Source organism: Brachyhypopomus gauderio, unplaced genomic scaffold, assembly GCF_052324685.1.
Source record: "Brachyhypopomus gauderio isolate BG-103 unplaced genomic scaffold, BGAUD_0.2 sc47, whole genome shotgun sequence".
Lineage (NCBI taxonomy): Eukaryota > Metazoa > Chordata > Actinopteri > Gymnotiformes > Hypopomidae > Brachyhypopomus > Brachyhypopomus gauderio.
This window is the reverse complement of record NW_027506873.1, coordinates 2,364,777-2,386,550: the sequence shown is the minus strand read 5'-3', so window position 1 is coordinate 2,386,550 and position 21,774 is coordinate 2,364,777. Positions and strand designations below refer to the sequence as shown.

The window sequence follows — 21,774 nt, the reverse complement described above, 5'->3', positions numbered from 1 at the left end:
GTCGCTATTTGGATATTGGTTTTTTAACCGTTAAAAAGTGGGGGGGGGGGACATGACTTCGTCGCTACTTAAATATTTGGTTTTAACTGTAAAAACTGGGGGGGACCAAAACCGGCTTTTGAAAAAGTGGGGGGGACATGTCCCCCCCCGTCCCCCCCCAAAACTACGTCCGTGGTTGATGCTGTTATTATCAACCATAACTACAGCATATTAAATGTACCACGTTAGTATTAAAAACGGGAATTGATTAAGTCTACGATATGCACTCATAACTGGATCCACACTGAATTTGGTTTAAAACTTTTGAACACATACACGCGCGCGTACATATCTAGCCTAAATGATTTTAACCTATGACTTCAGAAAATGTTAAAACAGTGCTACGTCCAAATCTGTCTCCAAGTGCCAAAAACTGGAACAACCTACTGTTATACAAACTTTGAATTTGACACTAACGGAAACGATCAGAAAGCACGGATAACTAGGTACAATAATCAAACGTTTATCTTTACAGAATTCTAGGTACTCTCGCGACAGCGATGAGCAATTGATCAACTTCTTGCCGTTTTTTCTAACGTCCCCAGAGAGTCTAACGAACAGGACATGGAAAGGGGTGCCGTAGAGGACCGCTCGTCAATATTTACTTAAACATTAACATTTACTACATATTAATATTGCTCCGTTTATATTCAATTATTAATAATTTAACGTTAACAAAAAAAATTAAACACAACTTGAAAACAATCCGACAATGAAAGACTTTAATCATATCATAATCCTTCCTCCCCCTATGTCGCTATTAAATGGTTTGCCCCTGGGGTTACAGGAAGTTGTAGCAGCTGCCATGTTTAGCTGCTTTGTTGTAGATTTCTTGTAGGTTTCCTGCAGATTTTTTTTAAGTGTTGCAATGGAGCCGAGCTGGAGTACATTCTTATTTCAGGTAAGCGGACCTCGGGGTGCCAAAAATTTACACAAATCATCGAGTGCGCGTTTAAGTTGATGGACTTCAGCGTTGAAGTTTGATTTTTGAAAGACGGATTTTAAGCGAAGCAATTGAAGCAAAACAATGGTGCATCAGTGCCAGGCGTCCAGCTGTGAGAGGGGGGGACGCGCCGGGGAAGATCCGTCCGTTCTCTCCTCTCCGCCTCTGGAAATCACTCCCGTCTAACGCGTATTAAATACGTTAGACGTACGTTTATCTGGACGACTTGTACAAAAATCCGCGTTCTCTAAACCGTAACCCAAAGCCAGCGGACGTGCCGGCTCCGCGGTGGCGGACGTGTTTCTGCTCCTAACCGCCGAGTCCGTTTGGCGGAACCGAGTCGGTTCGATGAAGCTCGTTGCCCAAGCGGCGGGAACCACCGCAGACACGCGGCGCCGCCTGACGTGTCGAGGCGAATGACGCTGATTAAAAATAAAAGTTTAACGCCGACAACTTTTTTCCCTCTTGGCGGCGGTTCAAAGCGCCGCGGGTCTGCGGGGCTGGAGCGGCCGTGTGTGTGTGTGTGTGAACCGGGCCGTCCGCTCTCCCTTCACCACGGGGCGGTGTGGACCCCGTGGTTGAGCTGGCTCCGTGGGTTCGGCGGGTTGAGAGACTGGCGGCCGGTCCAGCCGCTCGCACCGCGGGGCCACAGGGCGCCGCCGCTCGCCCGCTAGCCGTCCAGCTAGCTTCACGCTAGCTCATTTAATTCCGTTTTTTGCGATTAATGCTGCAGTATTGGCCGCACCGTTAACTAGTTTGTTATTATTATTATTAGCTTTGTGTCGCTAATCATGTTTGAAGTGTCTCAATTTTCACGTCGGTTGTAACGTTTTATTTTTTATCGACAACGCTCACAAATTGTCCTAAGTGAATTGCAGTCGAGTTAAATTACATTTAGAAATCCAGTTCAAAAGCTCGACGTGTTTTAGTTTGGACTTCTGTTCGCCTGCTGGCGTGGTTGTGTTGGCCACCCGTTTCAGTTTCAGACACAAATATCACATTTAATCGTCTGGTGTAGCTGATGCGAATAGAATTTTCCTCCGCGTCAGACGCTTAAGCGCCGTTCATGTCAGCCGCCGTGACTCAGAGGGTGTTCACGGTATCAGGTCCAGATACTTTGGGCGGTATGGTAGTAAATAGCTCCCCCCCCCCCCCCCCCCCCCCCCGTAGTGTGTGCCTGGTGCTGGTTCCGTGTGCACATTGTAGATGAAGCAACTTGAAATTTGGAATTCGGCTACCCATTACTTTAGATTTGGCCTTTCGAATTAGATGCATTGAATCCGATTTGGCTCTGCAGAGACTGAGTGCTATAATGTTTGTTCCAAACATTATTTACGGCCCAGCCTGGTTGCTCCTGTATGGTAAGTGTTGCCTAAGGCCAGTCACCAGAAAGTTAAACAGGTCTAGACCGAGTCCCCTTGGATGGCATGTACAGTAACTTAAAATGCTGTTTGATAGAGAGATACTTTGTTTTGGCCTGCTCCCTCTCTCTACGTGGTTTTATTCAGTAGTACATCTGATTATTGAAGTGAGTCAAATGCATATCCTCAGGGCATGCTCCCCCACCCCCTCGACTTTGAAGTCACTGCTATAATTGTGGCAGGTAACAGTACTGTATTCCCAGTACAGAGCAGAGGTGCAGCTGCTAAGCGCTAATTGGTGCGATCAGCTGCCCCTTGCGAGACCCTGGGTGGCGGCGACCCTCTGTTCTTCGCCACCGCTTCAGCCGACAACCGAAACCGGGCGTCCGCTTTGCCCTCTCTCGCATGTCGTTCTCTGCGCCGCTCCGGGTTGGAGGCGAGGTACGGTGGAGCGGACTCGTAGCCCGCCCTGCGGGACTGTGTCCGCTCGGGCGCGCGTCCCTGTAGCCAAAGCGGCCCCGTTACCAGCTTCTGTGGAAGGTGTGAGCAAACTGGGCACTCTTCAGAGTTTTGTGCCAGCACTTTGGGGCAAAATTGGGGCAGTGCGAGTCGGAGCTGTTTGGCTGTTTGGCGGGACGAGGAGGAAAAGCAGGAATAGAATCGGACCGCTTGGATCAACTTTCCAACCAACAGAAGACTCGCATCTGGACAGCAGTGGAGCACTCTGTTGTTGGGGAGGGAGGGTTTAGTTTGGTGGTCCTTTCATGTGAATGGTTGTGCACGGCAGGCATTGTGCGGGCCCTGAGAGAGTGGAAGCACATGTAATCCCTTTATTACTCCGCTGAAGCGCGGCGAAGAGGGAGAGTTGAAGCTGGGGCCCCTGTTAGCGCCGCCAACCCAGTAGCACCAGCACTGCCGCTTCTAGCTCACCCAGGCCGGTCTTTTCCCGCCCAGCTGAGAAACGCACATCTCTCTCTTTTCCCCTGTTTCTCTCACTCCCCCCCCCCCCATCTCTCTTTCGGTGGTTTATTGTGTGTCTCTCTCTCATGACAACCCCCCCCCCCCCCCCCCCCCACTCCAGACACTGATCTTCAGGATGTTTCCAGTTCAGTAGCTAGTGAGGTACTGAATGACCCCACTGACACCCCCCACCCTCCCCCTGCTCTCTGACCCGTCCTGGAGCACGTCACGGGGCCGGCGTGGCTACGCTATTTCTTCCGACTTCTGCGGGGTCGCATCACACCTCCGGAGCCTTCTCCGTTTTGGTTTTCTCTAGAATTTTTCTGTGGCGTTCTGTCGAGCCTGTGCCAGGAGACGGGAACTTCTTCCTTTTTAATCTTGCCTTTTATAGAGCATGAGACAACATTTCCATGTCACCCAGGCAAACATGCACGATCTTGTTCCTGAGAAGAATATTGCCTTTGATAGGATGTGTTTAAAGTAGTCTTTGCCAGTGGGAGTCTACTCATCAGTCTAGATACTGCTTCATCAGGCAACGAAGCAGCGTTTATTCAACATGAGCTCATTGTGGAAGGACTTGCTGGTGCTAAACGAGACTGTGAGAAAGGTGATGCAAAACAAAGTTACTGTCTCAATATTACGTGGAGCTCGTACAGTGCTGCAGCCTGCTCCCTCTCCTTGAGAAGCACTGGGCGTCTTTTGTCAGGCCTCCCCCAAAACGCCCATTCCACTTTCTCTTGTTTCCTTTCAAATTCAAATGCAAGATAAGCTCAAAAATGAATTACCATGTGCTGCAGGGCTGAAGCGAGCCCCAGCGTCGTCTATTGTGGGACAGCCGCCTTTTCACAAGCTGCTTGTTCGTGAGCCGGGTGCGGTTTGGGATGTTATTTGCGTTGGAGTGACCCCGGCCTTCAGAACCGATTTGGATCAAAACTGTCTTGAGTGCCATGAAGGCACAGCAGGCTAGAATCACACTGCCTGGGAGTCCGGATGCCTGTCTGCTCTCTCTCTCTTTCCCTTTCTCTTTTTTTCTTCCTGGCTCAGGTTCTGACCCACTCTCGCAGAAATGTTGAAATGATAACGGGGGCAGCTAGAATTCCAGTAGGTACCGACCAGGCAGGTGTACAGACAGTAGGCCTATGGTGGGTGTTAAACCCCCCCACCCAATCCCCCCTAGCGTTGCGTTCCTGTGAGTTCCCAGGTCGCCCCGCGTCTGCAAGGCAGGCCTCGGTATCTCACCGAGGGGTGTGTGCAGAAATTCAGTCCCTCTGCCAATGAATGGAGGCACCAAATAAGCGAAGACTCCCGTACAAAGACCCCCTGCTGGGCCCCGAGTGCATCGCTGCTCCGGTTTGGGGGGGCAACACAATGGAGCAGATGAAATGAGGACCAAAATGTGGAATTAATTTTTTCTTCTCTCTCTCCCTCTCCTTTTTCTCTTTCCCCTCTTCCTCTGTCTTTCTCACACACACACACACATGTACGCCCCCCCCCACCTGTCTCCTTCCACGTCAGACTGTGCTGCTGGATGCATGGCTGAACCCGAATGTGAGGGGTCAGGTGTTTAACCCTGGCCTTTCTGGACTGCGGAAGACGCGCTCGTCTTAATTGCGGCGCCCTCCTTTCCCAGAGTCGCTTGGACGCGGGCCGCCGTCTCACATGAACGACTTGCGCAACGTGACGACGTTCCGTCCAGCGCCGTTCCTCTCCATAAGCCCACTAGAGTACTGCATTGACCCGTCACTGGTTGTTCTTATCGTTTTGACTCGAGCACTGCTATGTCACGACTTGCCAAGCAATGTGTTTATGAAGGGACTGTAATTATGGTAAGGCTCCTACAAAACTTTTGGGACACGCACACACAAGCCGTTTCTCGTTGGTTGGTTGGTTGGTTTGGCCTGTTGCGTCCGTGGCACAGTGCTGTTTTAGAGGGCCGTTGGGCAGGGTCTGCAGCCATAATGGAGATTAAGGAATGATTGTGTCCGTGGCGGGACCCTAATATGTGCTGGCCCTCTGCCATTTGAGATGCTCCATTGAACAACAATGGTGCAAGAGGCGCAGCACTTTTTTTTCAGCCCAGTGGCATCCCAGCCTGCTTTTGTGCTGATGCACCGTGTGAAGTGTTCAAGACCCCCCCTCCCCTCGGGGGGGGGGGGGGGAGACAGCGCGCATCTGCAGGACGGGACTTCGCAGATTCAGACATAACGCACGGGCTCGGAAACGCAGCTTTTAATTGGACGTGCTGGGAATTACCACGAGGTGTCTTAACTAGAAGAGATCTGTCTCATTCTGTTAATTTTGGCCCAGACACGTTTTTGTCATCAGTAACATCATGCGTTTGACAGTATAGAAGATCTACTAACAGCATTCCATGTGTTGGTCACGGCATGGAAGCCGTTGGATGCTGTTTTGTGTACGTTGAGTTTAAGTAGTGTAGGGAAGGGTTTACATGCCTGTATTCAACCTTTTTGCGTTCTTGTGCAGTCTGTGGACTGTACTTGTAAAGTCTTGTGGACTTTAAGTTGCACATCCAGTCGTGCTTTCATCCGGCTATGTTCGCAGTCACGTGACCTGCCCACCAGCCTGAAGCTGGGTGATATCGCTGTTTGGTGTGCTGTCAAACACCTGCTCCATTTCCATCCTGCAGGCTGACGGGACCCTTGGTTTCCTGTGTGTCTCCATACATGCTGGCATTGCCCCCGTTTCACAGAGTGTTTCATTCATGACATTCATGGAGCCGGTTTCGGCTATGACTAAGCGCTAACCAGAAATACCAAGGACACGTGATTGGCCCAAAATGTTTGGGCAGCTGCCAGGTGGTGACTGTGCAGAGCGGGAAAGATTTTCTTACTTTGATTCTGTACGTTTTCCTGGTGGTTCTTTGAGGACCTGCTATTGGACACGTGCCCATCGTGTCCTCGCTTGTCGTCGGGCAGACCAGTGGGAATGTTGACCGGGGCCGGCCATCCCCAATACACCCTGCGCGCCTGAAATGAGTCACTTGCTGTTTTTTGTGGTGATCTCCAGACGCTTGGCTCAGTCTTGTTTGTTTGGCCATTTCCCCTGGTGTGCTCAGTCATTTTCAGTATGTCCCTCATTCCGTCTCGCCTGCGCTGACTAGCGCCATCCGGTGGCCGGCTGAGCAAATGGTGCTGCTTGCATTTAATCAAAATGCCACTCCAAGTCAGCGGTCCGATTCTGCAGCGGCCAACCTTGCAGGAGTCGGCAGCAAATCTTTTTTGGTAGATGCCCTATGACCCTAATGTAGGGTGACTTGATGAAGGTCGTGAGCACAGAAAACTGGTCCCAGATCAGTATTTAAAAAGGTAGCATCACTGAGCTCCCAAAGTTGCCCCATGACTCAGCCTTCACTCATTAAGTGAGCCATTCTGGAAGCATAATCATTGCATGATTAATTTCCTGTCTGCCTACTCTGTTTTCTCGTGTGTGTGTGTGTGTGTGTGTGTGTGTGTGTGTGTGTGTGTGTGTTCACTGAGGAAATGTAAGCTAAACTTTAAAATGGTGCTCATTATGGGCAGAGCTGGAGGTGTACCGTGGGGCTTCAGACCTCAGGGGTAGGGGCCAAGCCCCACTGAGCCCGGTTCTCCCCCCACCGGTCCTGTTCCAGTTCTGCTCTGTGGGATCGCTCCCCTAGACCCCCACACTAGGGGTGTGGTGTGAGCTGCCTTCTCCTCTCACACGTGTGAGGGATGTGGCACCCACTATTGCCTCTCAGCCCAATTTACTTTTAAAGTATTGAAAGTGTTAATTCGATTTTTGGCATGGTCACATTTTTTATGCAGTTTCCCTGGAGGGGGGTATTTGTTACTGTTTCTAAGATGTGGTTCAGTATTGGTGTATATTGCATTTCTAGTGTTGAATATTCATTGGGAATGTTTATTTAGTCTCAGCTCCCAACATGCTTTATTGCTTTATCTGTGATTCCCATGTGAGTGTGCAGGTCACAGTTCCAGAATTTCACTGTGATCCTTGCAGCATTGGTTTGAAATCTCTCTCTCGTCTCCCCTCAGCAAGCCAATGAAGCCCTCCACCACCAGCACCAGGTGGGCCCCAACAGCCTTCTACCGCTGCTGAACTCCGGGGCTGAGCCTCAGGACCAGAAGCCCGTCATGCCCATCCCGCTGGACCAGAAGCCCCCGGTGAGCGCTGCAGACCTGCTCAAGGACAACGTGGCCAGTGGAACCGGGGGAGGCGGAGGAGGGGGCGGAGGAGGGGGCGGAGGCCCCATGCCCATTGTGAAGAAGGAGCACAAGACCAAGACGCCGTTCATCTGCGGCTACTGCAGCAAGGCCTTCCGCGACAGCTACCACCTGCGCCGACACGAGTCGTGCCACACGGGCGTCAAGATGGTGTCGCGCCCAAAAAAGACCACGCCGACCGCGCCCACCATGGTGCCCCTCATCTCCACCATGGCGCGGGAGAACAGCGGCAACACGTCGTACGTCTCCACCGTGGCGGGCATCCTCACCACGGCCAGCGGCGCGGCCCCCCCGCCGGGCTCCGGCACCTCTGCTCCTGGCATGGCACCCGGCACCGGCCACCAGGGGGTGCCCAAGAAGTCGGCCAAGCCGGTGAAGAAGAACCATGGCTGCGAGATGTGCGGCAAGGCCTTCCGCGACGTCTACCACCTCAACCGGCACAAGCTGTCGCACTCCGACGAGAAGCCCTTCGAGTGTCCGATCTGCCAGCAGCGCTTCAAGCGGAAGGACCGCATGACGTACCACGTGCGCTCACACGACGGCGGCGTCCACAAGCCGTACGTCTGCTCCGTCTGTGGGAAGGGCTTCTCGAGGTATGGCCTCTCGTGGCGGAGTTGCAGCAGGACGCTTTACAGCCGCTCGTCGAGCCCGTCCCGCGTAGCTCTCCATCGCGTCCGCCCCCCCACGTGCCGTTGCGGTGTTAGTGTCTCCACGATAGGGTTCGTGTAACCGAAGGTATTTCCTTCCTGTGGGGTCCGAGACGTCTGGTAATCCGATCCAGCTGTGCGCTCTCACAGATGTGACGTCTTTGTCAGCTAGCGGAGTGTGCGTGAAGAGGGTGCTCAGCCCCGGGGCGGTGCGCGTGAGCGGATCACTCTTGTTGGTAGTGCGTGTTACCGCCTCAAATGACAGAATTTGAGTGATGTCAGTGGGCTGTTCTTTTTGTGGGGTTGTGGGTTGGTTTCGTTAGTAGCCGTTGTTGGAGCATGCGCAGAAAGCCGCAGTCTTCTCCGCCATCTGCTGCTCCATATGACGTGATCATTGTCTCGCCCCCTCCGGCTGCCTCTGACTGATTTATAGCGGCAGTGAATAGTTGTGACTGTCTGCTTTTGTGCTACCCAGCACGCGGTAGCCTGCTGGCCCCGCCTCCTGGAGTGGGCCCTCCCCAAAGTGTGCATGTGTTGGGGGGAGGGGGGGGGGGGTTAACTGAAGCCAACTGCTTTGATTCCCATATAGCACTGTGGATACATTCAGCTAGGCTTCATTGCCCCTCCCCTCTTGAGGAGGCGGGAGGGAGATGGAGTACAGGAACTGACGGAGGCCTGTTAGGTGTGAGTTTCAGGCTTCCCTCTCGTACTCTCTGCAAACCCCAAAGGATGTAACACGATGTAACACGAGCCATGATGGCAGCTTCTTTAAAAGCAAGCCACAGTGTCTCTCTCTCTCTCTCTCTATCTCTATCTCTATCTCTATCTATCTCTATCTGTCCCCCCTTCAGAGGTGCAGCGCCACGTACGTCAGCAATGCTCGCTCCGCATCCTGTTCCAGTTCGTGGTGCTGTGTGACTAATAATCTGGGGATTAATTTCAGGGTGAGCAATGTGAGTCGAGCAGAAAGGAGCCGTTTTTAGCCCGCCAACTGTTCTCCGGCTGTCTGAGCGAAGAGCCGACATGCTGACAAACCGTCCTACAGTCCGAGCGCCTGGCGGGTCTGTGTCGGAGCCAGTGGAACGTTCCGGAGAAAGGGTTCGAGCCGTCTGCTTGAGAAAGTTTGTATAGCGGCACGGCGGCCGCTGAGCCGCGTCGGGTCGTGGTCGCGCGCTGTCCGTTAACTGACGGGGCGGGGAATAGGGAGCGGGGCGGCCGTCGTGGTTGAGGAGGTCCACCGTGACTCTTGTCCATGATGGCAGAGGCGGAGCCAGCTTGAAGCCACACCTACTGTGACCTCCTTGGCAGGGGGCTGCCTCGAGAGAGCGAATGTGGTGTACTGTTTGTAGAGTGATGTAAAGTTTCCAAAACAACCAACCGAATGCCTAAATTCCATGATTTTCATTTCAGGAATTTAGGGCCAACGGCAGAAATCTTATTCTCCATTATCTCTGTCTTGCTACAAGATAAATGCTCTTAATTGTTTTTCTTTTGTTTTTTCCTCTTCCCTCAGGCCTGATCACCTCAGTTGTCATGTCAAACATGTACACTCCTCAGAGAGACCATTCAAATGCCAAGTAACGGTATGACACCAGCACCACCTGCACCAATCATAGATCACTGCCTCAGCCTTTTTATGTTTGCTGTAGACAAGATTTAGTGCTTAAATCTCTTGCTATAAGCACACAGAGATGAAGAGACATGTTTCCTAAGCACGTATTAGCCACTGAGAGTGAAAATGTGGGCCTGTTTTAAGCCCCACGGCTGTACCGAGATCACCTGACCTAGGGGTAGGCCTGTCGCGATAATTACATTATCGACTTATCGTACGATAATTTTTTTTACCGCAATCATTTTTGCTGATGTCGATAATTGGCCATTGGGTTTCCTCGCACATTTACATTTACATTTATGGCATTTGGCAGACGCCCTTATCCAGAGCGACTTACATTTTTATCTCATTTTTTTATACAAGTGAGCAATTGAGGGTTAAGGGCCTTGCTCAGGGGCACCTCAGTCATGGCCTGGGGATCGAACCTGCGACCCTCCGGTCACAAGACCAGTTCCCTAACCGCTAGGCCATGACTGCCCTAGCGGGCAGCGGAACTGCCCTAGACTCGCACATTTGTTTACACGAGAGTAAACCGCAACTACGTTAGATTTCAGAAAGGCACGTAGTGCTGCTCTCTCGCACCCTCCCCCCTTAAGGGAAGACGAATCTGTGATCAGAGAGCGACATCTACAGGTTAGGAAATGAGTGCAGTACACGGAGAGCGCATGTGTCAATAACAGTGCCTACACACACATACACGTGGAGACGTGTTCGCGAACGTATTCGAGGCTAATAGGACTCGAAATGATTCGAAACAATTCGCTTTTTATCACATTGTTTATTATAGTGATCGTCGCCTACCTCCGCGAACGGTGGAAGCGTTTATACTTGCTTTTCTTTGCAGTGTTGTTCGAAACGATATGTGGTAGTATAAGAAACACCCCTCAAAAACAGGGGAATGAACATTTACCTGACGAACTTTAATGTTGCTTTTGTGTTTCAGATTTGAAAAGTGCTGTAATTTGTTCGTTTCACAACAAATAGCTGACTGAACAGTTCTCTCGTATTACGTTAACTCCTTACTATGAGCCTCTTGTAATTTGAGGACGAAACATGAGAGAACGTGAAGACGTTAAGATTGGGCGTTTTGAAAATAAACATCCATTAAATAATGTGATTAAAAAGTGAATTATTTCGTATATATATATATATATATATATATATATATATATATATATATATATATATATATATATATATATATATATATATAATAAAGATTTAACTTAATTAAATTTAATGTGCTGGGTATTATTGAAATGGACCTTTAGAGTGATGTACAAGTGCTTTTAAACGTGTATGAATCCTGCAAACATGACTTTGTTCATTGCGCGGTGCGCGCGAAGTAACAAAATTTGAGGTGCACAGGGTTGCCAGGTTCTACAAAAATTTCCCTCACAAAGTCAGTGTAAAACCCGCCCCTCAGAAGCCTAAACTAGCCCAAAGTTGTTGACGGGTGGGTGGGGGGGGGGGGGGGGGGGGAGGAGATTGCAACTCTGGAGATGCACGACCTCGCGAATCGACAGCGCGCGACACCCTCGTGCATGGGCGGAGCCACTGCGATATTATCGTTTATCGCGATAATTTCTGGGACAATATATCGTTATGAATTTTGTTATCGTGACAGGCCTACCTAGGGGTGTAGTAAACTCTGAAAGGGGCCTTCTGGAGAGTGCTGCACTGACCCGCTGTAGGCGGTAGTCCAGCGTCGGTCTCCGGCAACGGGCCGGGCGGGTCACTCACTCTTCTCCGCTCTTTGGGCAGGCCTGCACGTCCGCCTTCGCCACCAAAGACCGCCTGCGCTCACACATGATCCGGCACGAGGGCAAGGTCACCTGCAACATCTGCGGCAAGATGCTGAGCGCCGCCTACATCACCAGCCACCTGAAGACGCACGGCCAGGCAAACTTCAGCAACTCCTGCAGCAAAGGTACGGCCGCCAACTTCTCCGGCCCCGCACGGAGGCCTCGGGGTCCTAGCTCTTCGTGGACCACTGCACCAGCCATCATACCACTTTGGATCCTCAGTAAGGATCAGTCATGTAGCTCTAATTGGTAGTTGGACATGCTTTAAACTAATATTCACCTCATGTTGACGTAAGCTACTTTCATGTCCCCTTTACGCCCCCCCCACCCCCATTCCATGTCAAGAATGCAAAATGGGGCTTTAATTCCACCCTCTCCGACTATATATCATGGCAGCTTGTCAGAGGCAGAGTGTCGGAGGATCAGATATGACCGTGTCCTTGGGCCTTTTTACATACGCTGAGGCCTTCGATCAGAAGCGCCCTCATAGTGCTCCAGGGTACACTTCAAAGCTTCTGTGTTCTCCATCACTCGCTCTAACCAGCCTTTGGGAGGGGGAGGGGCACCACTCAGCTGAGCTCTCTTGAATATTTCAGACTGCTCCAATCGGATGTGGATTAGGACATCTGCAGCACAGCCACTGAACGACGATAACTACATCGGACACAAGTTGGTTAGTTAAATTAGCCAGCCTTGCCAATAGGGTCAGGACCTGAGCTTACCGGTGTCAAAGTGGGCAGATTAAGAAGTGCTCTACCATCATTAGGGCAGGAGAGTACCATGGACTTTTTGCATCACAGAGCTTCACAGAACGGCGTAATGATGTCATGCAGGCCACCGGAGTGCCTCTAGGTTGTCTGCTACATCCACTGCCTTTTTGTTTTTTATTGGAGCCAGAAAGATTAGGTCTTTTAAACTTGACTCATTACAGAGGCACAGCAGGGCTGCACCTGCTTGCTGTGTGCACGACGCCCTCCATTCAGACGCTACTCTGCGTTTTCCATCGTTTGCATCATTGCTTTTCCATCCATCCATCCTATAAACCCATCCTGTTTCTCATCATACGGAGGTTCCTTAGACGTCACACCTTTTTTGTGTGTCACTTGCATTGCTTTTGTGAACAGGTGGATGCATTAGCAGTCTTTTGACACTCGTAATTGTGATACCCATAACAGCCCCGTTTCGCCATTACTGCTTTTGTTGTTTGATGGTGTTGTGCGTTGATTGTCATGCTTGCATCGTGTGACCGTGGCGACGGAAACAGGGTGTGAATGGCACAGTATGAGTAGCTCACTCGTACCCATGATCCCCATGCGGCAGATACTTCATCACGCAGCATCATTTGAGGCTGAGCTCCCTCGCAGCTCCTTCCGAGCTCCCCTGTCCTTTGCACTGATTGGCTGATTAGGGCCGCGCCAAGATAGGCACGGCGTGGTCATGGTGAGAGGAGCGGCAGCGGGACGTGGTGATTTGCTGAGACCTGGAGCAGCGTTTAGCCCCACGCTCCTGGCCACGCCCCCAGCCAGCCATACCTGCTCCCAGTAGCTACTGGGAGGGACGGGTTTGATGAGGGGTACAAAAAAAAAAGGCCCCTAGCCACAGCCCTGGCTGGCTGGACCTCATAACACTCTGTGTCTGTATTTCTGAATAGGGGACTGGCAGTGGAACTCGCCAGGGCTGCGAAAAGGTAATCATGTAGATCCATGTGAAGAACCCCGACCAGGGGAGGGAGCTACGCGCGCACACACACACACACACACACGTGCACACACACCCTTATTGCGGTAAACATGTAGATCCATGAGAAACCCTGTGGGGGTGAAGGGTATCCACACACACACACACACACACACACACACACACACCTCTACCTTCTGTGACACACTGACTGGGGTGGAGAGTCTCCACACACACACACACACCTACTGTGACACCCTGACTGGGGTGGAGGGTCTCCACACACACACCTACTGTGACACCCTGACTGGGGTGGAGGGTCTCCACACACACACCTACTGTGACACCCTGACTGGGGTGGAGGGTCTCCACACACACACCTACTGTGACACCCTGACTGGGGTGGAGGGTCTCCACACACACACCTACTGTGACACCCTGACCGGGGTGGAGGGTCTCCACACACACACCTACTGTGACACCCTGACTGGGGTGGAGGGTCTCCACACACACACCTACTGTGACACCCTGACTGGGGTGGAGGGTCTCCACACACACACCTACTGTGACACCCTGACCGGGGTGGAGGGTCTCCACACACACACCTACTGTGACACCCTGACTGGGGTGGAGGGTCTCCACACACACACACACACACACACCTACACCTACTGCGACACCCTGACTGGGGTGGAGGGTCTCCACACACACACACACCTACTGTGACACCCTGACTGGGGTGGAGGGTCTCCCCCCACACACACACACACACCTACTGTGACACCCTGACTGGGGTGGAGGGTCTCCACACACACACACACACACCTACTGTGACACCCTGACTGGGGTGGAGGGTTTCCACACACACACATACACACACACACACAATGCAGAAAAAAAATGCAGAAGGTTGTTGGGAGACTCACCAGACATCAGTCAGTGCTCAAAGAACCAAGCAAGGAGATCTTTGAGTGATAGACCATGTTACTGTTGTACTCAGTGCAGCCCATAGATGTTTTATGCTGGGGTTTTTTTTTTTGTGTGTTTTGCTTTTTAAATACTTCAGTTTTTGCACACAAAGGGGGAATGGGTGGGAAGGGGAGGACCTTCCACAAAAATCCCTGACTCCTCCCCTCTGTCTGTCATTTCTTAGACAGCCACGAAGTCTGCAACTCCGCCTCTGCCACGCCCGTCACCTCCTCGGCTCCAATCACCACGGCGATTAACCGTGGCAACGCCTGTAACCCTGTCACCATAGCCGCACAGATGAACATCACCACCAACACGGTGAACATCACTTCGCCGGTGAGCCTGCAACACCCGGTCACCATCACGGGCCCTGTGAACATCGCCTCGGTCAACATCCCTGCCAGCGCGTCCATGAACATCGCCCACCCGGTGGCCATCACTACGCCCATGCCCATGAACATCACCGGGCCGCTCAACATCGCCATGAGGCCCATGGAGACCATGCCATTTCTCTCCCAGGTCCTGCCCTCATCGCCACACTGGTGAACGGAAGAGGCGGCACCCCCGAGTCGAACCTGATTCTCCCTACCAGCTGACCACGCCTCCACCCCCCCTCCACCACCCTCGTACAGCCGCCACCCCCCCCCCCCCCCCCCGAGTGTTTTCTCTTTCAGTGCGGTTGGAGGTATCCTCCAGTCGCATTGCAAGCAACGCTGCATCACAGACCTAGCTGAGCTGCTGTGAAGTTTTATACACGGTTCTTTCTTTTTCGCCCTCCTCCTGAAGGATTTCTTACACGGTGAGCGAGTTGTGTCCATCGGAAGCGGTTCTCCCCTCAGCCACCACTGCACACGCAGACCCCGAGGACTGGTGAGGGGTCTCCAAAGGACAAATGCAATAAGTCCTGATGTTACAGTTCATCAGCTCCTCTCCCAGAACAGTGAGCCTTCTTTTAAGTTGTAAGATTTAGCTGTAGTCTGCTAATCAGTATTTAATGTTTTTAGAAAATGAGTTTTAAACACATTTGGGAGGCATTGGGAGGGGTTTACTGTTTTTTTTATTTTATTTTGTATTCGTTTTTTTTTCTTTGCGAGTGTATTCTTTGGGTTTTTGTGGAACGGGTGGGCAAAAGTTGCGTGTTTATTATTTGAGGTACAGTAACTGCATCTTGTACAGTTCTTTTACAGTTTACTGAGTTTTTACCAGCTACAATTGTGAACATTTCCAAACTGCAGTGAAAAGACACTCTTAACTGTACTCTGTATTCTGAAAGGCTGGGTGTGCTTTTTTCTGACATTAGTTAGGTTTATATATCATATACACACACAGGAACAGAGAGGACCTTGCACTGAAAGTATATCCCTTGTGAGAAAAGACAGTATTATCAAAGATCAAAGCTGAGTCTTGGGTAACCACCCAAGAGATTACAGGGCCATCTAGTGGTTGACTAAAGCTGCATTTAGTTTCTTTTTACATTTTTTATTTAAACTATTATCACGTTAACAGGGAAGTTAGTGCATAATTTTATACCCTTGATTTTAACATTTTTTTCATTATTATTGTTTGTATTATTGTTCCTCCCAACGACCCTGTTTATGGACTTTGTGCTCAGGAAATGTGCCCAGTCACCCCTGTAAACTGCTTATTTTATCTAAAATTCTAGCATTATGGCTGGAAATACTGAAACTTTTTATTTTGTAAATATTTATCTCTTCATGCACACCCCCTCCCCCGCTGAAACTGTGTGTGGGGTTGCAGGGTGCAGAAGTCCCTGCCCATGTGGGGGGGCCTAAAGGCGTCCGTCACCTATAGAAGTTTGACTTTAGTGACTCCAGTTTATCGCAGGGCTTTTTCCTCCTCCCATGAGCCTTTGCAGCAGTCTCACGGTAGGCCTGGCCTGGTGAGGCCGACCCTGGAGGTCTGCTGCGTCCTGCGTCTCCAGCGTGGGCGGGGGGGTTTGAGGTGGACGGCAGTATCTTGGGCCTCAGACCCGCCCAGCCACCTGCCCGAGTTTGCACTCGGGAGTTGATCTACAACACACTCTGTTTTACAAAAGCACGAGTCCAGAAGGATACGTGTGCTGATGGTCACTACAGGGGTTCTGGAGCCCTGCCAATGTGATGCTAGGTACGCTGTTGACCACTGTTGGTGCACAGGTTCGTGCTTTGATTTGCTTCAGTGATCACGTGTCTCACTAAAAACTACATGCTCCACGAAAATGGAGCTAGCTAACATGAGGGAGCAAGTGTGGTGTTGTGAAAACACTAATTTAGCTTTTTTATTATTGTTATTTTTATTGGCCAGTTGTTTGTCCTGCTACAGTCAGTGAGGTGGGAACCGTTGCAAGGAGATCTTGCCTGGGTGGAGCGTTCATGCCCTCCTCTCCGCCCAGACGGGTGTGAGAGCATCCTCCTGCCCTGCTCTGCCAAAATGGCGACAGCGCTCACTTTGTGCAAGGCATTATATCGTCTGGAAGAGGGAAGAAATGCATGCATGTGGTAGTTTGATATATATATTTTTTCTTTGAATTTTTTTTTTTTTTTTACATTTTAGTTTTAAATAACAGTCATGAGGAAAGTGTTGCTCTTACACATTTATTTTTTAAACAAAAGAAAGGAGAAAAAGATGCATTACAATTGCCTCTTTTGTTTGCCAAATTCAAACCAGTCTCGAAATGCAATTGAAATGAATTGACCAGTATGAATTGAGTCTGTCATTTTTAATTCACTCAATGAGTTGGAATATTTCGGACCCCTGTGAAGGCAGTTGAATGTATATCTTTGTACAAATCAGTTTAGCTCTGAGGATGTGGTAGTTACAGTACAAATAGACATGTGAAAGAGGAAAAAGCAAGATAACATTTTATAAAAAGTAAAAAAAAAAATAAAAAAAACACTTTTGTATTAGAACATTAACAATGGTAATTTTGTATATATGAAGACTAGGCTTTCTGATTAGCAGAAAGGAAAACATTCCTACATTTTTTTAAATGTATGTTTGTCAGAAATAATTATGTAAACATGCGCAATGTTTTATGTGCCTTTTATTTGGGTTGTCTAAATAAAAGAAAAGTATAAAACGATCCTGTGTGTGCATTGTACTTTCATTCACGCCGTCTTTTCAAGTAGGCGGTAGTTTTTACACACGCGTGTGGTCGTGGTCTTGACTAGTTGGGCATTCGCGGGTTTTGGGATTGTTTGAAGACCCCATTGGAAGGCGTTCGTGGTAGTTGATTTATTGCGCTGCTTTTTGCCTGGATAGTTTACGTTGCACTTTTAACATACTTTTCCTGAAGCCTCCATCCGCTATGAAAAGTAGGAGCGACCAGCGTCCTGTTAGAGAATGTGGGAGCGCGTTAGCTGCGCTCTGGTTCAGGTATGTGAGGAAGAAAGAGGCTATTCATACATGGCGGCCCCACTGCCCTTTAACGTACACATACTGTAGGAATAAGACTTCTGCTGCTAGATGCAGCAGTCCCGAGCGTCCACACAGATATATTCTTGGTGTGAAGGGGATCTGCATGTATTTTTTGCCAGTTCTCGTGCGCTAAACGATCTACTGTGTTTGGCTCCAATGACGCGGCGTGAACGTGCACGCGCCGTGTTGCCATGACGCTACTCGAGCGCGCGGGCGACCTTGAACTGGTTTTGGCGCTTGAAGTCTCGAGATTGAGAAAATGGCTGTTTGACCTGAATTGTAGTAGATCTATTAATGTACTCTAGCGGCGGGAAATCACACATCCTGAAAGGTCACTGGCAACAGGAGAAAATCGATAACTCCCTTTCCTGACCGCTGGACGTATAGGACAACTTTAACGCACTAACAGAAAAATACGAAAATGAACCGGCTTCTTTAATCTTTTATTAATCCGACTCCATCTGGTACCGTTTGTCATTCCATCCCCCACTTGAGGCCTTTTGGATATGGCCTCTTTGCCGTGTACTATGGAAATTCTCAGTACATCAGTTTTGTCAAGTGAAACAAATCTTCATCTCCATGGGTCTATAGAGGGAACGTTATAACCCATCCGATCCCCCTCATGCGTGACGCACCCTGCGGATCTCTATACCATCAGGCCGCTATAATCTCTGGCTGTGCGAGTTGGAGGCGTAATCTCTTGTCCAGAGCAGGTGGTTTGGTTCAAGGTCTTTTGTTTCATTCCTTTTGCTCAGTTCGGGGATAAAGACTGCGAGCCACGCTAAAGGAATAATTGCCTGTGATTTCAGTGCACAATACTGTTGTTCACCATCTGCCTATAATGATAAAACGTAACGGTCTACTGCATTATGATTGCAAATGCTGTTTGTCGTTTAATTTAAATACATTTTACTGGAACATCGACATAACACAAAGAAAAAAAATAGTTAAGAACTTTTACGTGTTTTCTGAAACATGTCGTTGGGAACTTGGGTGTACTGCTCACATGTATCCGCTAGGATGCTCCCCAACTCACGTGCGCATGGCCGCGTTCGTTCCACTTGTCGACGCTGTGGATACAAAAACTGGCTATAGCGCAAGTGTTGCATCTCCTCCTTTAGAAGCGCCCCGTCCAAACTTGAGATTTAACAGGAAGACGCCGTTTTTTTTCAAATACCTTTGCTTCTTTTTTTTACTGTGCGCAACTGTCAGACGACGATGATGTTTTTTTGAGATACGAAGGAATGTGTCACCGATGAATTGGAATCTCTCCCGCTTCACCTGGTAAGGGGTTTACTCCTGTATGCTCATCGCCTGTGCCGGAGGGTATCGTTTACATGGCTACTTGCATTCAGATTTGCTTAGTTTGAAAAGGGACGACTCCTCGTTTTATTAAAATTAAGAAGCTCTGGGAAGCTACTGGTGGACAAAATCGATGGAGCGCACGTTAAAATATCATCGGTGACTCTATTTCAATGGGGGTAATAAGGCCGCGCGCGCTGAAGAATAATATTTGCCTAACCAAATATTGTGGTGCCGTGTATCCGTATTATTTTGCCTTCACGTTTCATTATAGCATCACGCAAAGCGGAAACTCTGGCAGTGATTTGCGTGGTTTCGGAAGGGGGTTACATGTCCGCAGCTAAATTCGACACAAAATATTGCTTTATTGTGACTGTTTCCCTCTAATAAAAAAACGCGTTCACATTTCTCAACAATGTACTTTATTGGAAGCAAAAAGATAATTTGTTGTTGTTTTAATGACGCTACTGATCAAGGTGACGTTTAACTGATGATGAAGTGTAACGTGTGTGACATCAGTTTAGCAGACTAGTCCGTTCTCTCCTTCCTCCGTATGTTTAAGCCATGTTACTCTCCCTCACTGCAGAGAGAGCGTTTGATGTGTTATAAAAAAGTGACTGCTCTCGCAGGAGCGCATGCACACACACACACCCTCCCCCACCCTCTTATGGCTAGTGACCGACTCTGACACATCATTGCTGTTATTTATAATGTGCATCTTTTTGCACCAAAGTAATATTTTAACACCCCCCCCCCCCCACCCCTCTCCATGAAGGTGAGCTGTTATACCCTTTCTCTGCTCTGCTGGAGCCTGATATATAACTTTACTGGCCGTTCCACGTGATTTATAGCTCCTTTTTGGCATGTATCAAGTTCAGCAGGGCATCTGCAGGGCACTTGGGCCAGGGCACAAGGGTCTTGGACTGGGGTGTGCTGGCAGAAACAGTGCCAGGCTGTTACTTATCAAGCAAAGGACTTCCACGCAGGAGTTCCTTTAAAAAATAAGAGTGAACATTGCACATACCAAGCTGATGTTACTGCAAAACCTCTAGAACCAATGCGTCCCTTGTGGAGGTGTGATATGACCGTGACCTGATTCGCTTTGTGGTCCTGGAAGATTCTGGGAAGATTCCTAGAGCTGGTCTCCATCGGTCTTGGCTGCAATCCTCAGCCATCTGCGAGCTTTCCTCTTACATCCTATCGATCTGGTCAAACAGTGATAGCCAGGTGAGTACACACCTAGTCAGTGACACACATCGCACATACCATCATAGTTGCAAAACCAAATTACGGGGTGATTTCAGTTTTCAATCAATACTCCTATTCTGTGTTTAACATTTTCTGAGAATGATGTCATGTTTAATGGGTAATACCGTTTCCCATCCTCTATTTACATAACGTGCATCTACTCTCGTATCAGTAACCTCACACACTTCCTGCTAATCTCCACACAGCCTCTGGATTTAATCTTGGTATGCTGCACAGGACCATAAGAAATCAGGGTGCCTCCTGGCTCACGCGTGCTCCTGCTCCAGATGCAGCCCTTCTTGGTACCGCTTCGTTTCAGCCTTCGCCAGCATCCTACCACTCTTAGTCACCGCTTTCTGCTTCACACCTTCTTTAATGTCACATAATACTTCTTTGTCCAGGAGATGGAGGGTTAACGTGTGTTTCCTCCATGACACGTGAAGTCAGGCAGACAATGGCAGAGCAAGCAACTGTGTCCTTGTGACGTGGTGTCACTTGGATAACGCAGCATTTCTGACTCTCTGCATTCACGATGGTTTCAATTTTTTACCTTTGCTTGGCTTTATTAGGTGTTGTTGGAGTCACCATCGTTATTTTCATGACCAGGTCTGTGAGCGTGCCAGCAGCTCACAAGGCTGCTCAGAACTAAATTAGCCAAGGACAGGCATAAATATTTAGGTCAGTGTTCTACTTTTCAAATATAATGGTTCAAACATATATAGAGCTGGTTTCCTGGACATGAATCGGCCCTAGTCTTGCAATGTCAATGGTGGACTACCACTGAAAATTCCTTTTAGTCTAGGTTTAGATTTAGTCCAGGAAACTTGACCATAGATGACAAAATATAATATAATATAATAGTCTCTGTAATAATATATGAAGCAATTTACTTTTTGTATTAATGTATATAATTAGCCTCACTGCTTGTGTCTATAGAAGATGCTGTCCAGCGTAGGCCAGACAAACTGGAATTTACCACCTAGAATTCTACTGAGTTGTGAGCATAAGTCAAGATTGCCTGAAGAAGGCATTTGGACTTTTTATGTTCAAGTACAGGGGTTTTTGGCGTCTCGGTATGTAAGATGCATATGTCCTGTCTGTATGTGTGTTTCCATGCATGAGTGTGTTCTCCTGCTCTCTGTGGTGAAAGGCAATCTTGTGCTGTGTGACCCAGATATGCCCGCTTTGTGTGTCAAAGTACTCCTTATTAGCTTTTAATGCAAGCTTTAATCACACTGCTAGCACACAGAGAGGAGGCTTCTGGAAAGGCAGGAATATATAAAGAAAACTTCAGTGTTTCAGAATGCATCACTCCTGCTTATCTCCCTCTTTCTTTGTTTTCCATTCTTTCTCTCTCTCTCCCTCTAGTTTCTCTCAGCTAAAGCGGGTCATAAACAAGGGTGCTATCTGGGACCACTGTGGTAACAGCGCCTGCTTCAGTGCCATTCCTGTATTCTCCTCAGTTCCAATTTTGTTTTCACAAAAACCTCATTGTTGCTACTGAAAACAGATACTCACCTCTTTCAGTAAAGCAGATAATCACTTCAAAAGAATTTAATTTTGTTTTCAGTTTC

At 49.2% G+C, this 21,774-nt stretch overlaps 1 protein-coding gene and 1 long non-coding RNA gene across 4 annotated transcripts; both read left to right on the top strand.

The window, feature by feature from the left end:
• The first annotated feature begins 836 nt into the window (after positions 1-836).
• Positions 837-17,187, top strand: vezf1a (vascular endothelial zinc finger 1a). Of its 3 annotated transcripts, none has more exons than XM_076986503.1 (6): positions 837-940; positions 7,335-8,080; positions 9,684-9,753; positions 11,547-11,712; positions 13,239-13,274; positions 14,418-17,187. In XM_076986503.1, exons 1-6 carry the CDS (start codon positions 908-910, stop codon positions 14,777-14,779), a joined length of 1,413 nt encoding a protein of 470 aa, XP_076842618.1. In that variant the 5' UTR covers positions 837-907; the 3' UTR covers positions 14,780-17,187. The 3 variants fall into 3 exon arrangements, with proteins under 3 accessions (XP_076842618.1, XP_076842616.1, XP_076842617.1); XM_076986501.1 differs by having other exon boundaries at positions 7,335-8,116; XM_076986502.1 differs by lacking the exon at positions 13,239-13,274 and having other exon boundaries at positions 7,335-8,116.
• Positions 17,188-17,905: 718 nt separating this feature from the next.
• On the top strand, positions 17,906-21,031 carry LOC143487595 (uncharacterized). The gene is made up of 3 exons (XR_013124302.1): positions 17,906-18,934; positions 20,005-20,179; positions 20,407-21,031. It is a non-coding gene; the product is annotated as an uncharacterized LOC143487595 (long non-coding RNA).
• The last annotated feature ends 743 nt before the right edge of the window (positions 21,032-21,774 follow it).